The sequence below is a fragment of the Psittacula echo genome (genome assembly GCF_963264785.1).
Source record: "Psittacula echo genome assembly, chromosome: 1".
Taxonomy (NCBI): domain Eukaryota; kingdom Metazoa; phylum Chordata; class Aves; order Psittaciformes; family Psittacidae; genus Psittacula; species Psittacula echo.
In genome coordinates this window covers 14,083,573-14,099,996 of record NC_137735.1, presented here as the reverse complement: position 1 = coordinate 14,099,996, position 16,424 = coordinate 14,083,573, and the positions used below count along the sequence as shown (strand labels likewise).

Here is a 16,424-nt window from a genome sequence, read left to right as displayed (position 1 = left end):
CACTTTTATACAAAGTTTATTATGTCCAGAAGAACAAATGTGAAAAACAATGTAGCAAACAGTAATTTTAATTCAAGAGTACAAGGCAATTTAAACCAGCTAGAGCATTTATATAGCTGGCAAATAAAAATACAGTGATAATTACCATCCCTGAGCAGCACTGCTTTTTAAATACCATAATAAACAAGTTACTCAAATGTACCTGTGTATGCGCATGTAAAATAGTTAAAAATTGTTAAAAGATGAAGATAAGCAACTCGCCTTTTAAAGATGAAGTACAACTGGGTTTGGAAAACTTAAATATTACATTTAAACAAATCAAGCTGTTAACTTACTCTATGAGCTACTTAACAGTAGTGCTAAATATATTTTAGTTTGGTTTGACTGATCCTTTGCATTGAATACCAATAGCAACATTTTTCCATACTGAAACACTAGCAGCTAAAGACAATGTCTATCATTTTCATTACTAAATATTCCATGTATTTTGTACTCAGCAATGGTGTGAATTTGAAAGTCAGAATGAAAAACACAGTCTCCTCTAACAGTCCAGTCTTCAAGCACCAGTCACAAGGAGTATATTTTAACAAGTTTCAATACCCAGCTTCTACATTCTCCTATCTTCCAAAAGGTGTGGGTATGTATTTAACACAAGGATCTATATAAAATGGTCAAGCAATTACATGGTGCCCAGGTTTCCAGATGATTAAGCACCTCAGCCAAGATGAACAGACAATGTTGTTTTGTTTTCCCAACTGTGCATGACTACTTGCATTTAAATTAATATCAGCCTCTTTATTGCTGCAAATGGAAAGAATCTAGTATTAAGATCCCACAAGATTTGAATTTTCAAATGAAACAACCTGCTTTGAGCAGGAAGTTAGACTACGTGATCTCTGGAGTTCCCAGAGATGAGCCTTATGGTCCCTTCTAACCCAAACTATTCTATGACTTATTACCCAGCTGTTTAAAAATGAAATATGAATAAAAGCTTTACAAAATAGCGAGGAAGTGCTTTATGTCTCTAAGAGAGGTAAAACCTATGCATCCTTCAATTATTTACTAATCAGTTGCTTTCTCCCAGTCACTGGCTGACCCACGGTTATGTCCATTTGATTTATAAATCAGGCAGTACAATAATTACAGTATCAGTTAGAACAAACAAGCAGTATTAGAAACAATAAAAGCATTGGAGTGTTACAAAAGTGACATCCACTTGGCAGGATAACAGTTGCTTGAGTCCTTCACATGAAGCTGAAAGAAAAACAAATCCAACTTTAACAAAAATACAGTAATGCTGTATATACTGCACAAGTTTGTCCTAATTTGACATTATTAGTTAATTATTTTGGATCACCAAGTAATAATTTGGTCCTGATTATTAGCCCAATAATTATTTGGTCTAATACAGAATTAACAAATTCTGTATAACACAATTGACTTGGCTGTTCATACAGAAAAGCAGAATGTTTTCATAAGATTCAGCTGTTCAGGATATCTGTAATTCACTTGTATTTCTTACTTTCTATATACAAACTAATACAGAATGTTCATTCTAGTCTGTTAATACAACCAGCTCTAACACACTGAAATGTGTCTTTCCCCCACATCCTTCCAGTGCTCAAAACAGAACATAGCTAATGACAGAACAAACAAACATGATTTGAAGAAGTTTACATCAGCAAGTGTGACTGAAGCTCCCATAATGCAGCAAAGAGGCTCTGAATCAAATATTGTATTTTTCAGAAGTCTATAGGTGTTGTCAGAGTATGACTTAAGTTAATTACCTCCTTAAAAAAATCAGGCTTCTTGATATCTAGAGAGCAGGAAAAATTGCAACACTAGTTTCAGTTTGCTCATGCAAACAAAATCTGTGTTTCACTGTCCCAGCCATTAAATATTTTTTGCCTACAACTCTGACACTGTAAGAGGCTACACTCAAAATCCAGCACTGTCTCATTCTTCTTCATGTGCTCATAAAAATGCTCAGGGACTTCCTCACTGAAAAGGATTTATGATGGCAAGCAAAACTAAAGAGGCTTCCCCACATTCCCTTGAGAAGTATGGACAAGGAAGACCTGCCGAAAGGAGTCACTTCCCTGGATGATGTAGACACCTGTGGTACAGAGGATATCCCTTACCCTACATACTGAGCCATCTTTGATGTCTTCCTTAAGCTTTTTCAGTTTCATTTCAATAGTATACTTCAACAAAAGATGCGAGAACCTGCTTTCAACATAGGAGTTTTTCAAGTCAACAAAATACCCAAGTTTGCCTTTGAAAGGTTGTGGTGTTGTTTTGCTTTGTTTTTGAAAGAACAAAGAACTTCTGATACCTGGCAATTTTCCAGGTAGCAGGTTGATCTGGACTGCTCATCACAGAAAATCAAAAGAGTGTACTTAAAGATAAGACAAGGGCAGTTGCATGCTGACATTAATAGCTTCTCCCCTTTACAATCAGGACAAGCAACTCCGCTAAGAGTTTTTCTCAGTCTGGGAAAAACTGCAGGTATTTGGGCTATATGCCCCCAAACCATCCGTTCTCACTAATCACATCTTTTCACTGTCTAGAATGGAACCTTAGAGAAGAAAAAAAAAAAAAAGGGGTATTCTTCCCCTTAAGATACTTGCATGTTCTCCAGTTACTCTATATGCCACAAAATGTCAACATTCTAGAAGTGTACAAAAAACAGAGAAGGAATTCTTACAATCCTTAAATGTCTAATAAAGCAGTTCATGTGGAAAGATGCCTATTTTTATGTGCTTAAACAATTAAATTATTTACCTGAAGGATTTATCCCAGGAGTGACACAAGCATCACAACACCCATAAACTGAATGAAGAGCAACAAAGGTGTCATAAATGACCAGACAGGCCACAAGGCAACATTGAAACTGCAGATAAAAGCAGGAAAGTTTTGGTAAGTTCAATGGCCATATTATGGAAATACCAGTAATACATAGAAAACATGGCACCTGGAAAAATACTTGTTTCTTTATGAAAACAAACCAAAAAGAGCCCAACATCTACTTATTGAATTGATAGTTTAGTTTACTGCTTGTTTACTGACAGCTCATCCTAAAACTTCAGTAGCTGCTGCAGATTTTACACTGAGCAAATCCAGTCAGTCCCACCAAGGGTAAAAGTATCTTCTACTTTCAGGATCTCTGTATGGCCTGTACGGACTAGGGAAGCAATAATCCCCCTGAACTCAGCACTGCTGAGGCCACACCTCAAATACTGTGTTCAGTTCTGGGCCCCCCACTACAAGACAGGCACTGAGGTGCTGGAAAGGGTCCAGAGAAGGGAAACAAAGCTGGTGAAGGGTCTGGAGCACAAGTCTGATGAGAAGCAGATGAGGGAACTAGGGTTGTTCAGTCTGGAGAAGCGAAAGTTCAGGGGGTACCTTACTGCACTCTACAACTACCTGGAAGGAGGATGGAGCAAGGTAGTGGCTCATCTCTTCTCCCAAGTAACAAGTGATAGAACAAGAGGAAATGGCCTTAAGCTGCAGCACGGGAGGTTTAGGTTGGATATTAGGAAAAATTCCTCCAGTGGTAGGGTAGTCAGGCATTAGAACAGGCTGTGACATGGTCTAGTAGTGGACTTGGCAGTCCTGTGGTAACAGCTGGGACTTGATCTTGAAGGTCTTTTCCAACCTAGTTGATTTTATGATTCCATATGAAGCACCTGAAAATGAACTACCCTTGTTCTCCCATGGGCATACATGGCAGCTGAGAAAAGCCTTAATTTTTACTTCCAGACAAGCAGATATAACTGAAGAGAAAGCAGGAAAACCAACTTATTTTACAATTGGATTAGATTATAGATTTGACTAATGCTAAACAATACGGAAGCTTTGTCTTCTTCAGACTTCCTTTTTTCCCAGCACTGAAACAAATACTGACTGGAGTGATACAGATACAACACTTAAACAAGAGAGAACGACCTTTCATGCAAAGAGCAAACAAATATACTGGCACATATGTATATAATTTTTTTTATTCATGTGCACATTTGCTCAATTCTGATCCCCATAATCTCATAAATAAAGTAGCTCTTACCAAAAGTACCATTCTCTGACAAGATATAAAGTAGCTCTTACCAAAAGTACCATTCTCTGACAAGATATAAACCTTAAAGCTCATACAACAATAGCCAGAAGTATAAATTTCACTATACATTTGCTATTTATGGATTGTTTGATAATGAACACCTTTGTATTAGAAACTGATCAGGCATAATTTTTTCTCAGCTAAAGAAAACTCCTTTGTCTTAACTGGGTTGGGGCAATCCCAGGCACAGCTACAGGTTGGGCAGAGAAGAGATTCAGAGCAGCCCTGTGGAGAAGGACTTGGGGGTGCTGGTCGATGAGAAACTTAGTATGAGCTGGCAGTGTGCGCTCGCAGCCCAGAAAGCCAACCGCATCCTGGGCTGCATCAAAAGGAGCATGACCAGCACGTCGAACGAGCTGATCCTGCCCCTCTACTCTGCTCTCATGAGACCTCACTTGGAGTATTGTGTGCAGTTCTGGTGTCCTCAACATAAAAAGGACATGGAACTGCTGGTACAAGTCCAGAGGAGGGCCACGAGGATGATCAGGGGACTGAAGCACCTCCTGTATGAGGACAGGCTGAGAAAGTTGGGGCTGTTCAGCCTGGAGAAAAGAAGGTTGCGTGAAGACCTCGTAGCAGCCTTTCAGTGTCTGAAGGGGGACTATAAGGATGCTGGGAGGGACTCTTCATTAGGGACTGTAGTGACAGGACAAGGGGTAACGGGTTCAAACTTAAGCAGAGGAAGTTTACATTGGATATAAGGAAGAAATTCTTTACTGTGAGGGTGGTGAGGCACTGGAAGAGGTTGCCCAAGGAAGCTGTGAATGCTCCATCCCTGGGGGTGTTCAAGGCCAGGTTGGACAGAGCCTTGGGTGGCATGGTTTAGTGTGAGGTGTCCCTGTCCATGGCAGGGGGGTTGGAACTAGATGATCTTAAGGTCCTTTCCAACCATAACTATTCTATGATTCTATAACATGTAAACCTTATAAATAGCTGTCAGAGGTGAGCAATTTACACTAACAGAGCTAAGAACTTCAGCTTTCAGTGGAATAAATTATGCTACATAGAACTGGTATTGTCACCAATGTACTTAGTAAAATTACAGCAATTACACTTATTATAAAAAGATCCCATTAACACAGTTAGACTTGCTCAGGTTTAGGAGAAGTTTGTATAGTGTTCGAACTTACCAAATTGCTGCTGCAATAAAGGTAGCTGTTGTGATAGGTATCAGTGCTGGATACTGTGTATCATAGTCCTCAATGCCACAATACCACTCAAGATACAGTATGCAGTAAAAGGCAACAGATAAACATGCAGCCAACAAACAACTGCCAGAGGCAAGCCACCAACTGTGGGGAGGAAAGCATGGTAAAGCATGTTACACACAGGCACATTGCAATTTGCACATTAATCTTCATTCTAGTCCAGCAACAGAACAGGCAATTATACATATTGGCCTAGAGTTCCTGTAGGTTATTTCTTAAATTACTTTTACAAAATACTTTTTGCCCTTGTAAAGCTGTGTAATACACATCACTGAGTTTAATTTTCCAATGCAATGTTCCTGTCAATTATTATTCACTCAAGTATTTTGGAAATACAATGAAACAGAACCTGTCAGTGATCTAATACACTACCACACCAAAAATCCTTTGTCAGTAATTAAACAAAATAGGCTCCACTGTAACTGTGCTTCTCACTATAAAATATTTGCAACAGAAACATTACAGAAAGCTTTAATAAGGTTTCAAGTTTATGAACACTCAAATTTAGCAGACAACAAGCATGAAGTTTCTTCTTCAAAAAGAAGAAAGGTGGAGACACCGTGACCTCCCTGGCCAGCCTGTAGCGGTGCTTGGTCACAGTGAAAAAGTGTTTCTTGATGTTCAGAGGGAACTTCCTGTTTCAGTTTGTGCCTATTGCCCTTGGTCCTGTCACTGGGCACCACTGAAAAAAGCCTGGCTGTCTTGTATGTATCCTCCCATATTTATATGCATGCTAAAATCCCCGAGCCTTCTCTTTTTCAGCTCTCTCTATTCCTACTGTACCTTTTGTTTATCCAAGATTTAAAACACAGTGTTCAGATTTAACAAACTGAGTAGGGCTGTAAGATTACAGCACAAATTTCTTTGTAAGAAAAGGTGCCTTACCTATCTGCTTGAATAGTTTCTTTAACAGTTTTAAAAAAATCAAAGTAGTATGTCACAGCAATTGATGCCAAAATCCAGAACGCAGAATGAATATTCAGTCTGGCAAGAGGCTGCTTCTTCTTTTCTACAGCTGTAGACTCTTCTGTAAATAAGAGCATAATTATAGCACTAAGGACAGTCATTAAATGGAGGAGGATTATAGCTACATAAAATACGATGCTTTATCCTTTTAATTCATTTATCTTTGGAGATTATTATACTCGGTATAATACGCTTTGTATTACAGAGGAACTATTCTAAAAAGCTCTGAAAATTTCCTGAAAGACTAAGCAAGGTACTCTTAGATAAAATATAAAGCACCAACAACCAGCACATTCTGTGTCTGTTGCATCCATTTAGGAAATTAACAGCTGACTAGATTTTGTAAGGGTTATTTAACTGATTAAAAACCTTATGGTGTAACTAAAGCATTTTTATTAATCTAGCATACCGAAAGTCAAGTTGGTATTTCCACTTACTGGCTTATTTCTATCATTTTTTTTGTTAATTTTCATAGTTGCAAAAAAATTTCAGGCACAAATCATTTCCTTGTGCTCAACTGCAGCTCCTTCACAAGAGATGTTCAACTTCATTTCAGGAGCTAGCTTGATGCATGCTGCATACCTTCAGCAGGTAAACTACAATTACCATTGTGCAGAAAAAAATCTTTTTTTCCCTCACTGGGGAGGAAGACAAGAGCGAGCAGATCAGAAAGTGTATTTTTGTGCATGACCGTAACCACCTAACACACTCAATATTTATATGCAGGGTCAAAAAAGGTGCCTTTGATGTTTCCTAATTTGAACATTATCATTAGAAGTTACTGGCGGGGCGGCCTGTGTGCCCCCAGCAGTGGAATGTATGCTGACTCCTCCACATGCATCACCAGCCGAGTGCACTAACAGCTCTGCTGGAGTTTACAAGGCGGATTTATATTCTGTTTCCTAGATTCATCCTCATCTCCTGCAGCTCAGGTCTGGAGCATTTAACCACGTCACCTCATCAGGAAATCCGCGGCTGCACGTCTCGACACGACTCACGTCTCGCTTGTCACATCGTACTGCCACGGCCAGGCACCCGGGGACAGCCAAGCTCACCGCACCAAGCAGCACCTCTCCGGCGACGCAGCGCGCCCCGTTACCGAGTCCCCTCGCTCCAGCCGTGAGCGGGGCTGGCCCCTGCCCGCCCTCCCCACCCGAGCACTGCTGTCACACGGCCCGCCCAGAAGAGCCTGGCTCCAGCTCCGCTCCGCGCCCCCAACACCACGCACCGGCCGTCCCTCCGGCCCCGAAAGGCGGCTGCGGCAGCAGCGGGTCGCGGGGCTCTGCCCCTGGCCGTAAAGGGCGGCGGAGCCTCGGGAGCCCACCCCCACGGCTAACGCCAGCCTCCATCTTGGGCTGCTCCGGCAGTGACGCAAGCGGGGCGGGGAGTGCGGCGGCCGTTGGCGTGAGGGGCGGTGACCCGGTGTGTAGGGGAAGGGTCGTGGTAAGGGCTTCTTGGATTGGGTAGGGTTTATCGTAGTCTCGCTAAGCTCCTGCTCGGTCGGGAAGCTCGTTCGTCCTGATGTAAATATAAATGCTTGAGTGAGGGCTGTTGTCACAATAAGAAAAATAGGGGAAAACGGGGTGCCTATGTAAGAAAGTTGCAGAAGGGCTTTTTATAAGAGCGGGTAGAGATAGGAAAGGGAAAATGGCTTTAAACTGGAAGAAGGGATATTTGAATTAGGTACTTGGAAGCCTTTCTTCGCGGTGAGGGAGGTGAGACACTGACACAGGTTGCTCAGAGAAGCTGTGGATGCCCCAGCCCTGTGTTCATGGCCGGGTTGGACAGAGCCTTGAGCAACCTGGTCTAGTGGGCAGTGTCCGTGACCGTGGCAGAGGGAACTGGGTGTGCATTATTTGCATGTTGTTAAGCATTTATCAACATAAAAGCCTTGCAGATACTTTTCTGTAGTTTCACGTTGAGAAAACAGGAAGAATGGAATGTAGGCTTGGGATAAATAGTTATGTATTTTATCAGTAAACCTTAAAAAATGTCAGGCCATCCTATGGGTACATACTAACTGGTAGAAACTAATTAGGGTACAAGCTGGAGTTTTTCTGACCTGCACCGTTTTAAAGCAGTTTTAAACCTGTTGTGTAACTAGTGACCTTACCAAATGCTCTTTGAAATGGGTGGGGAAAAAAATTGAGATAAGTATTAATAAAATAACAGATATTCTGCATATATAAACTAGTTCTTACAGTGTTGCAGCAGGTTTAACTCAGTAGACTTACATCAGTTGAACTAGTGCAATGATGAACCCTGAAAGTACATAAGACTAAGCTTTGTCAATGTATTTAGTTATCATAATTCTATTTAATGTTTGGTTTGAACTGTAGGTACAATTGCATTCTACAGTTACTGTAGAAACAGCACTGGCTCTTCATTTGTCATGTAACCCAATCTGTAGGTACCCTGTGTTGTGTAATCCACCTGGAGATTTCACCTTTTCAGCAAAGGGGAGGCTAACAGTAATTTATCAGGAAAAAGACTATATTTTCCTAACTACCCTATTGCCTGTTTTAAAGGTGAGTGAGGTTCTAGGGACAAGGGATGTGAGGGTTTTGGTGGTTGTTTATTACTTTGCATTGAGTTTTTTGTAAATTCAGCCAAAAAGATACAAGAATGGAAGAGTTTTCTTCTTTTCTCTGCAGAAATTCAGGCCTTCATTTACATCTGAATTTCATGGGAGCCATGTCGTAGTGGGCAGAAATTGTTTTCCCAGCCTTAGAACACATTTTATTTAACAGCCAACCACATCATAGTCCTTAGTGACTATAGGGATTATTTTTTATGTAGTTCAATTGAATATTTTGAAGTTAACAGCTCGTGGGAGCCTCTGAGCTCTGCTTTCTTAGCAATGAAATAGAGGTTTCTTTGTTTTATTTCCTTTGAGTGAAATGATTACCTCAGCCTTCACTTTCATGCTAGTGATTCAAAGAAGAAACAAAGGAAATCTTCATGTACTTTCTTTGCAAAAGCTATTCATAGGAAATATCTTTGATTTAAACATAGCAATTAAATAAATATGTATGCTTGAAAAGGTAAAGATCTATTAGTGTTGTTAAACTGAAGACTCCTGTTTACCTACAGAGTAGGTATTGTGCAAAGAGCTGAAATAAGAGCTTCCCTTCTCTGGCTCAGTATTGACCTTAACCGAACCGCTTATGTTCAGTGTTTGTAGAGCTGAGATGTTCTCTGTGATCTTTTCACAGAGCTTCTCTGATTCAGAAATTATTAATCTGTTAAAGAGTAGATAGCAATCAGGAGCTGAGCTGAGCCTGTTAGAACATGAACAACCTAATTAACAAAGCAGCTAAACAATGGGCCTGCTGGATAAGTAATTCTTGCAAGTTAAAGACTCCCTGCAGAAATGTTAGGAAGTATTTTAAAATGTGGTGCTTGATCTGATAAATTTAGTTATCCATCTGTGAGAGGAATTTGTGAATTTAAAGATTCTGTGAAAGACATGTACAAAAGGTGAAGGTTGCAGCAAGTTTTTGTGTTCAAGTGAATTCCTGGTCTCTCATATAACATGAGTTCTTCCCGCATTTTCGGAAACTAACTTCAACACCTTCGTGTTCTTTTCTTTTGAATAGAAAAGAATGCTTTGTAAGTTATTTGAATGTTTTTAAATATTCAGGTTTTGTAATTAGTGAGGGCTGAATTTTGAAATCTGTTTGGACATTTTGAACTTAATTTCCTTGTTGCTTGATGAGTATTTACTATTTACTGATTAGTTGGTTTTATGTTGATTTATAGCTAACTTAACAACACAAACAAGTGGTAGCTTTTTATGTTCCTTGATTGGGTACATATAAATTTTATAATTAGACTTCCCAGTTAAATTCTCACTTTTAGAAAGTCAAATTAGTTTTCTAGTATTCTAGCAAATATTCATAACTTTTTCCCTGTTACAGAAGTCAGTAGCTAAATTGCCCTAGATGTTACCTGTTCACAAAAGACCTGATGAGAATTGTCTTCATTTCTTATCTAAGTAGTGCTGGCTTCTCTCTCCCTGTGTTAATTTTTAGCTGAAGTATGTTGGATACTGTGTAGGCATAGTCTTTATTTTGAGCAATGATTGTGCAAAATACTCTGTGCTTTCTATTCATGGACTAAATAATAATAATAAATAATAATAATAATAATAGTAATAATGTGCTGCTTATCTTCCACTATCAGGAGTAAAGGGATTGGATGGGTAGAGATTCTCAATGCTTTCTGAACATTATTCTTGGAGTAAAGCATTGCATGTCCTCTCTTACCCTTGAGTGAAAACGTAAATACATTGTCTTAACTCATCTAGGTAAGAAAAAAGCCTTCAAATAGTACTACAGTTCTCTTGCTTTCATCTAGCATCCTTTTAATTTCTTTTAAATACCATACAATGGAAAAAAATCAGAGAACGGCTTAAAAGCACTTGGTGTGAATAACTTAATGCAGATCTGAAAAACAACTGAAAGTTAAAACTCAGTCGACACTGAATGTGGTACATACACAAACTATTGAACTCAAGTTGAATTCTCATGTATTAAATTACAGTGAAGCCCTGAATTGGCCCTTTAGGAAGGAAACAATACATATAATAGTGTGTTTGATACTAAGAATGCACTACATACAAGCATGCAAGCATTTGAACTTCATGAAGAGAAAGAGAACAGAAAAGATGAAGGTAGTTGAAAAGGCAAAGAGGGCATCTAAGAAAACAGATAAAGCATGCACCACATAATGTATAACGTCATCTGATTCATCTAGGTATGTTATTCTTCATCTTGAAACTTGTCTGCAAAATACAAAAGAGCAGTTGGTCCAGAAATTACTTTAATCTGAAGTATTGATTTGATGGAAGATCATTTCAACACACTCAATTGTCCTAATTAAAAAGGTTAGGTAGCTTCAAGGTTTTGCCTTTGCCTTTTGCTGTAATTGGCATTAAGACATAACATAAGAAGACTGTTCATTCCAGCTTGGATCTTCAAATATGTAAACAAAAACCATAAAATAAATCTGGATAAACCATTCTCCTAGAAGTTGCTATGTAAATCTTCCTACTCTCTCTTCTAAATCATTTCTTGAGGTTAGTTCCACTTAACTATGCTAACTTTCATAGGGAGTACAATGGCTCTCAAAATGTTTCCTAAGACTACAGTTTAATGATACAAAGCATTTGGCAGCAATACTCCACCTATACTTGTTCTTGACTACTCAATCCCCAGTAGTGGTATCTAATACCTCTCAGTTTGAGGATTTGATCTGGTTTTAAAAGCCTGCAAAAATGCAGGGGATGGCAGAGAGGCAAAAACAAATGGCCAGATGTGGGAGGGTGGGAAAGGAAACACTTGGAAATTACTGAAACTGATTTTCTTACTGAAGAAAAAGCCTGTGCAATCATGCATCTGTAATAATACAAGAATTGCATACCTGGGGCATTTATGAACATCCTACAGTTTTGGAGTTTGGGGTTTTTTTAATAATGAAGATCACAGATCCAATTCACACTATCAGGAAAGACTATCAGTTGTGGGAATGGGCATTAAAGTTATTGTTCATCGAACATCTGCTCTATAGGAGTATTGCTTTCCTTAGGCATGACACTTTATTTCTGTATTCATAGAGGTTAGCATTTTTTTTCAGGCTGTGGTAACATGTTAATGATTGTTTTGGAGATGGTCTTGTGTCCCCACTGCCTGTAGTTTGCTGTAGTGAAGCAGGGACAAAGTTTCTTTGGAGGAGACATGGACCTCACTGTTAACAAGATTGGAAGGTACAGATAATTTTCATAATGTGTTCAGCATGGCAACACCTCACTGATGCACACTGTGGAATTCAGCTGTTTGCCTGGAGAATTTTTCTGTGGAGTCCTGAAAAAATCAACACAATAAAGTGTGCTCTTACACACTTAATTTAGGTGGTTTAAAGCAGGTTTTATAAGCATTTATAAGCAGGTTTTCTTTACCGTTCTCCTTACAGTCCATTACTACTTATGTATCCTGTAGGGTAATTTTTTTGTGTATTTTGATCTGGTATTGTAATTGAACAACAGAGTTAGAGGGAACACTCTGTATCCTGGGCTGCATCAAAAGGAGCGTGACCAGCAGGTCGAAGGAGGTGATCCTGCCCCTCTACTCTGCTCTCATGAGACCTCACTTGGAGTATTGTGTGCAGTTCTGGTGTCCTCAACATAAAAAGGACATGGAACTGTTGGAACAAGTCCAGAGGAGGGCCACGAGGATGATCAGGGGACTGGAGCACCTCCCATATGAAGACAGGCTGAGAAAGTTGGGGCTGTTCAGCCTGAAGAAGAGAAGGCTGTGTGGAGACCTCGTAGCAGCCTTCCAGTATCTGAAGGGGGCCTACAAGGATGCTGGGGATGGACTTTTCATTAGGGACTGTAGTGACAGGACAAGGGGTAATGGGTTCAAACTTAAGCAGGGGAAGTTTACATTGGATATAAGGAAGAAATTCTTTAGTGTGAGGGTGGTGAGGCACTGGAATGGGTTGCCCAGGGAGGTTGTGAATGCTTCATCTCTGGCGGTGTTCAAGGCCAGGTTGGATGAGGCCTTGGGTGGCATGGTTTAGTGTGAGGTGTCTCTGCCCATGGCAGGGGGGTTGGAACTGGATGATCTTAATGTCCTTTCCAACCATAACTATTCTATGATTCTAACACTGACAGAGTGCTGTACTGTCAAGAGAGAGACAGAAATAGAGGAAAGATATTTCCTGGTCTGAAGACTGAATACCTCAGTTTCAGATTTTACCTGGACAATAGTTGTACAATTCCTGTTATTGCTCTGGCTAATCTGTTAATCTGAGCAGGTCTTTAAGAACATAGGCTGAGTTCCTGTCTTTTCTTCTCAGAAAATTTCTCCAATGCTCTGAAACCACTTAAGTTCTGAAAGTTCACCAGAAAAGCTGAACTTCTGAAGGTAGAATAAGTCAAACAGAACTGTAGCAGCAGCAGGGAAGAGGAAATGTATTTCATGGTACAAGACAAGGAAATTGTAGGAACAAACAGTCCATAAAATATCTTGTATTAAATGGTAGAATGGATGGATGGAAAAAAAAAAAATCAATAAAATGCTTGAAGCATAAGAGATGTCTGTACAATTCAATAAAAGCTTTTATACTAGCAGTTGATTTAGAAGTCCAAGGCAGAAACATAGGCACAAAGTATTGGCTTCTAAGTGAAGCACTTACTTTAATGGTAAGAAAGAAAAGTCTAGGAGAAAATTCTGGTCCTGTCCAGCCCATGAAAACCTCAGCCTTTATCACGTATGACAGCATCAATAGCTGTGTATCCCTCCTTGAATTCCTTCTCATCATCAAGAGTCAAAGGCCAGCAGAATGGCAGAAAATCAAATGTATCAAAGTACACTTCATGCTTTGTATTCATACATTAATGGCTGGTTCACAAGAGTTCATTACATGGCTACTGCAAAGAACAGAGTGAAGTAGTAAAAAATCATGTGTTTTGAGCCATCTGCAATGCAGGTGGAATTCTGGTGTTATTTTTCATTCAGTTTGTCACCTAAGTGAGATGCAGTGACTTGAATACTCTCGGGTGTATTCATGCTGCCTGAGAGGAAGATATCACAGTGTTCAAAGCACCTTTTTTTCTAATAAATCTATGTGAGAGTTGAGCTTGATTGTAATTAGGCCTCAATTAGGATTTTGATACTCATTTAATACTAATGCATTCCACCTAGAAGTTTGGAAATAGTAGTTTAATGGGTAGGCATACAGAGACACAATTTCTGTTTTTCTGTTACTTTCAAGTCATTTCAGGAGCTATAAAGCTACTTGTGTAGGAAGTCAGTTATTTTACTTCTGCTTAACTCAGATACAGAGTTGAGTGGCAAGGGCAGTTTCTATACAAGAGAGCTGGTGAGGAAGGCAAAACAAACAGTCTCTGAAGGCTGGACAATTGTAAGTCTTCCAGAATACATTTTTAAAGGATAAATGAAAGATAAGATGAAGATTTGTTTGAGAAAGGACTAAGCTCTCTGATCTGCAGTCTTGCAGAAAAAAGTCCAGTCAAAGCAAAAAGCTTGAAGTCTTTTCCACCCTTACCCTGTGGGAGCATAAAAGCATGAAGATTCAGATGCAAAATGAATTCAATTGCAACAAGTGCAATAGAAAAGCAGTAGGTTACAGGTGCAAAAGGAATTGTACTTTAAGAAGTACAAAGAAAAGTTACTACTAAACCTTCCTCTAGTCCAGGTGAAGTTTAGAATTCAATATAAAGTAACATTTCCTGTGAAAGTACTATGGTAAATATAATACACTGCTTTTCTTGACTGACAGAGCAGGAAAGAAACTTAAAGGACTTATTTGTGTTTTTTTCTTAAAGGCTAAATTGGGAGAAGAAAGGGATAAATGTTGAATATGCTGCCTGAGATAGCTTGTAACCTGTGAATGCAGCTCAATGTATAGAACAATATGCCTTTTTTTACTTATCTCACACGAAGAGTTTAATATTTGCTCTCTTATTTCCTTAAGAAGGGTAAGCTTTAAAAGTTTCTGAATGAAACCATGTATTGGGTGTCTGTATCCTGTGGTCACCAGCTCTAAGCCACTGCTCCTGTCGAGGGCTGACTGCATTGTACTGATGCAATCGGATTATAGCACCAGGTGGGAGGATAGGTTTTCACTGGGAGACAGAAGAATGAACTACTCTAATGCACCGACACAGTGGAGGGCTGAGCCCAAGGAATAAGTACCTTCCTTTGAAGCTGTTTTCTTTCAGTGATTAAACTCCCTGCTTAAATGTTTGTGCCATACTTCTAAAGAAAGCCACTAGCTTTAAACAGTTTTCTAATTTACCTCTTCCTTCCCCACTCTGCAACCAAGACACTCCATTTCCAGCACACTATTTTAGAAAGGAAAATTGAACACAAAGGTGTATTTCATGATTTTCTAACCAGCATAATAGATCTCTGCAATAAAACCAAACGTATTCTGGAACATTTTGTAAGCTATGTACCTGTTATCTGATTGTTTCTCGTAAGTTCATTGTGACAGTTGACATCAACAATGACTACTAAGCATACAATTGGTGGAAAATAAAATAATAGTTAAAAAAACCCCACATCATTTTGGCTGTCAGCACACTCACAACACCCAGAACCACTGCAATTACTGTGAGCTAGATCTTCCTTCTTCAAAACCAAGCATTCACAGAAGGATGTCAGTCCTGTCATTTGTCCTCAAAGGTGACAGGCCCCAAAGTCACTCAAGTGAGGACTTAAGAGCTGTTCAATCAGATTAATCATCTGACTTAGAAGCTGGGATCAGATAATAATACTTAATGAGCACATTAATTAAACTGCAGGTGCTCGGCAAGTTTTCACATCGCTGCTGTGGGTTGTGCCTTGCTGTTCTCTTACACTGTCTGGAATACTTATTTTTAAACATTACATGCTCTCTGAATGCAATTGGATAAATCGGTGCTGTTGCCCTCTTGCATTGGTATATCTTAAGGATGTACAACCTCCCGCCACTTAAAACCAGAAGAGCCTCCAAGGTACATAACTTCACTGCAACAGATCCATGGGATTTAAAAAACTACTGGAAATTTGCTGATTAATCCCCAAATAGAAATTAGGCCTTAATGGTTGTCTGTCACCATGAAATATTCTGAATGGTCAGCAAGGGATTATGCCCCCCTCTGAAATGACTACCACTAAATTGGTAGTCTTAAAGAACAGTGTAGCTTCAATCTGATCGAGACATCAGTAGTTGCAAGGAGTAAATTAAAGGTCAAATCTGTTGTAAGTGGAAAAGCCAATTTCAGTCCTCCAAGGAATCTGTCGTCCAGTGAAAAGACAGAGGTAATTTTTTTTTCCTTTTACTGGAGAGCTGGATGCCAATAATGTGCCTATGCGTGGACTTCAGTAGCACTTGAAGTCATCTGTAGTTAGAGGTACAGATGCATCTACCACACTACAGCGTTTCTAGGAATATTCAGCAAAAAAACCTATACCTATAAAGCACATTGCTCCCCTCACCCATTCTTTTTGCCAACAGGCTAACTAGGAAAAGTTAATACTATTGTAATGGTGTATAAGGAAGTAATACTACCCTAACAGGACTTAGACACAATAGACTCCCACTAGTGACCATCAGTATAGCCA

The 16,424-nt window shown here is 39.5% G+C and overlaps 1 protein-coding gene across 1 annotated transcript; it reads right to left on the bottom strand.

The window, feature by feature from the left end:
* On the bottom strand, positions 1–7,641 carry TMEM128 (transmembrane protein 128). Its single transcript, XM_080624677.1, has 5 exons — positions 7,517–7,641; positions 6,208–6,349; positions 5,245–5,406; positions 2,785–2,893; positions 1–1,254 (listed from the first exon to the last, which is right to left on the bottom strand). Exons 1-4 carry the CDS (start codon positions 7,635–7,637, stop codon positions 2,794–2,796), a joined length of 525 nt encoding a protein of 174 aa, XP_080480803.1. The 5' UTR covers positions 7,638–7,641; the 3' UTR covers positions 1–1,254; positions 2,785–2,793.
* Positions 7,642–16,424: the final 8,783 nt, after the last annotated feature.

Bases quoted from the DNA above. Each gene is read 5' to 3' on its own strand.
- TMEM128 (XM_080624677.1), bottom strand. From the start codon at position 7,637: ATGGAGGCTGGCGTTAGCCGTGGGGGTGGGCTCCCGAGGCTCCGCCGC. The intron at 6,350-7,516 runs GTGCGTGGTGTT...TCTTATTTACAG, and splicing joins CGGGGCCGGAGGGACGGCCG to AAGAGTCTACAGCTGTAGAA. The intron at 5,407-6,207 runs GTAAGGCACCTT...TCCTCCCCACAG, and splicing joins GAAACTATTCAAGCAGATAG to TTGGTGGCTTGCCTCTGGCA.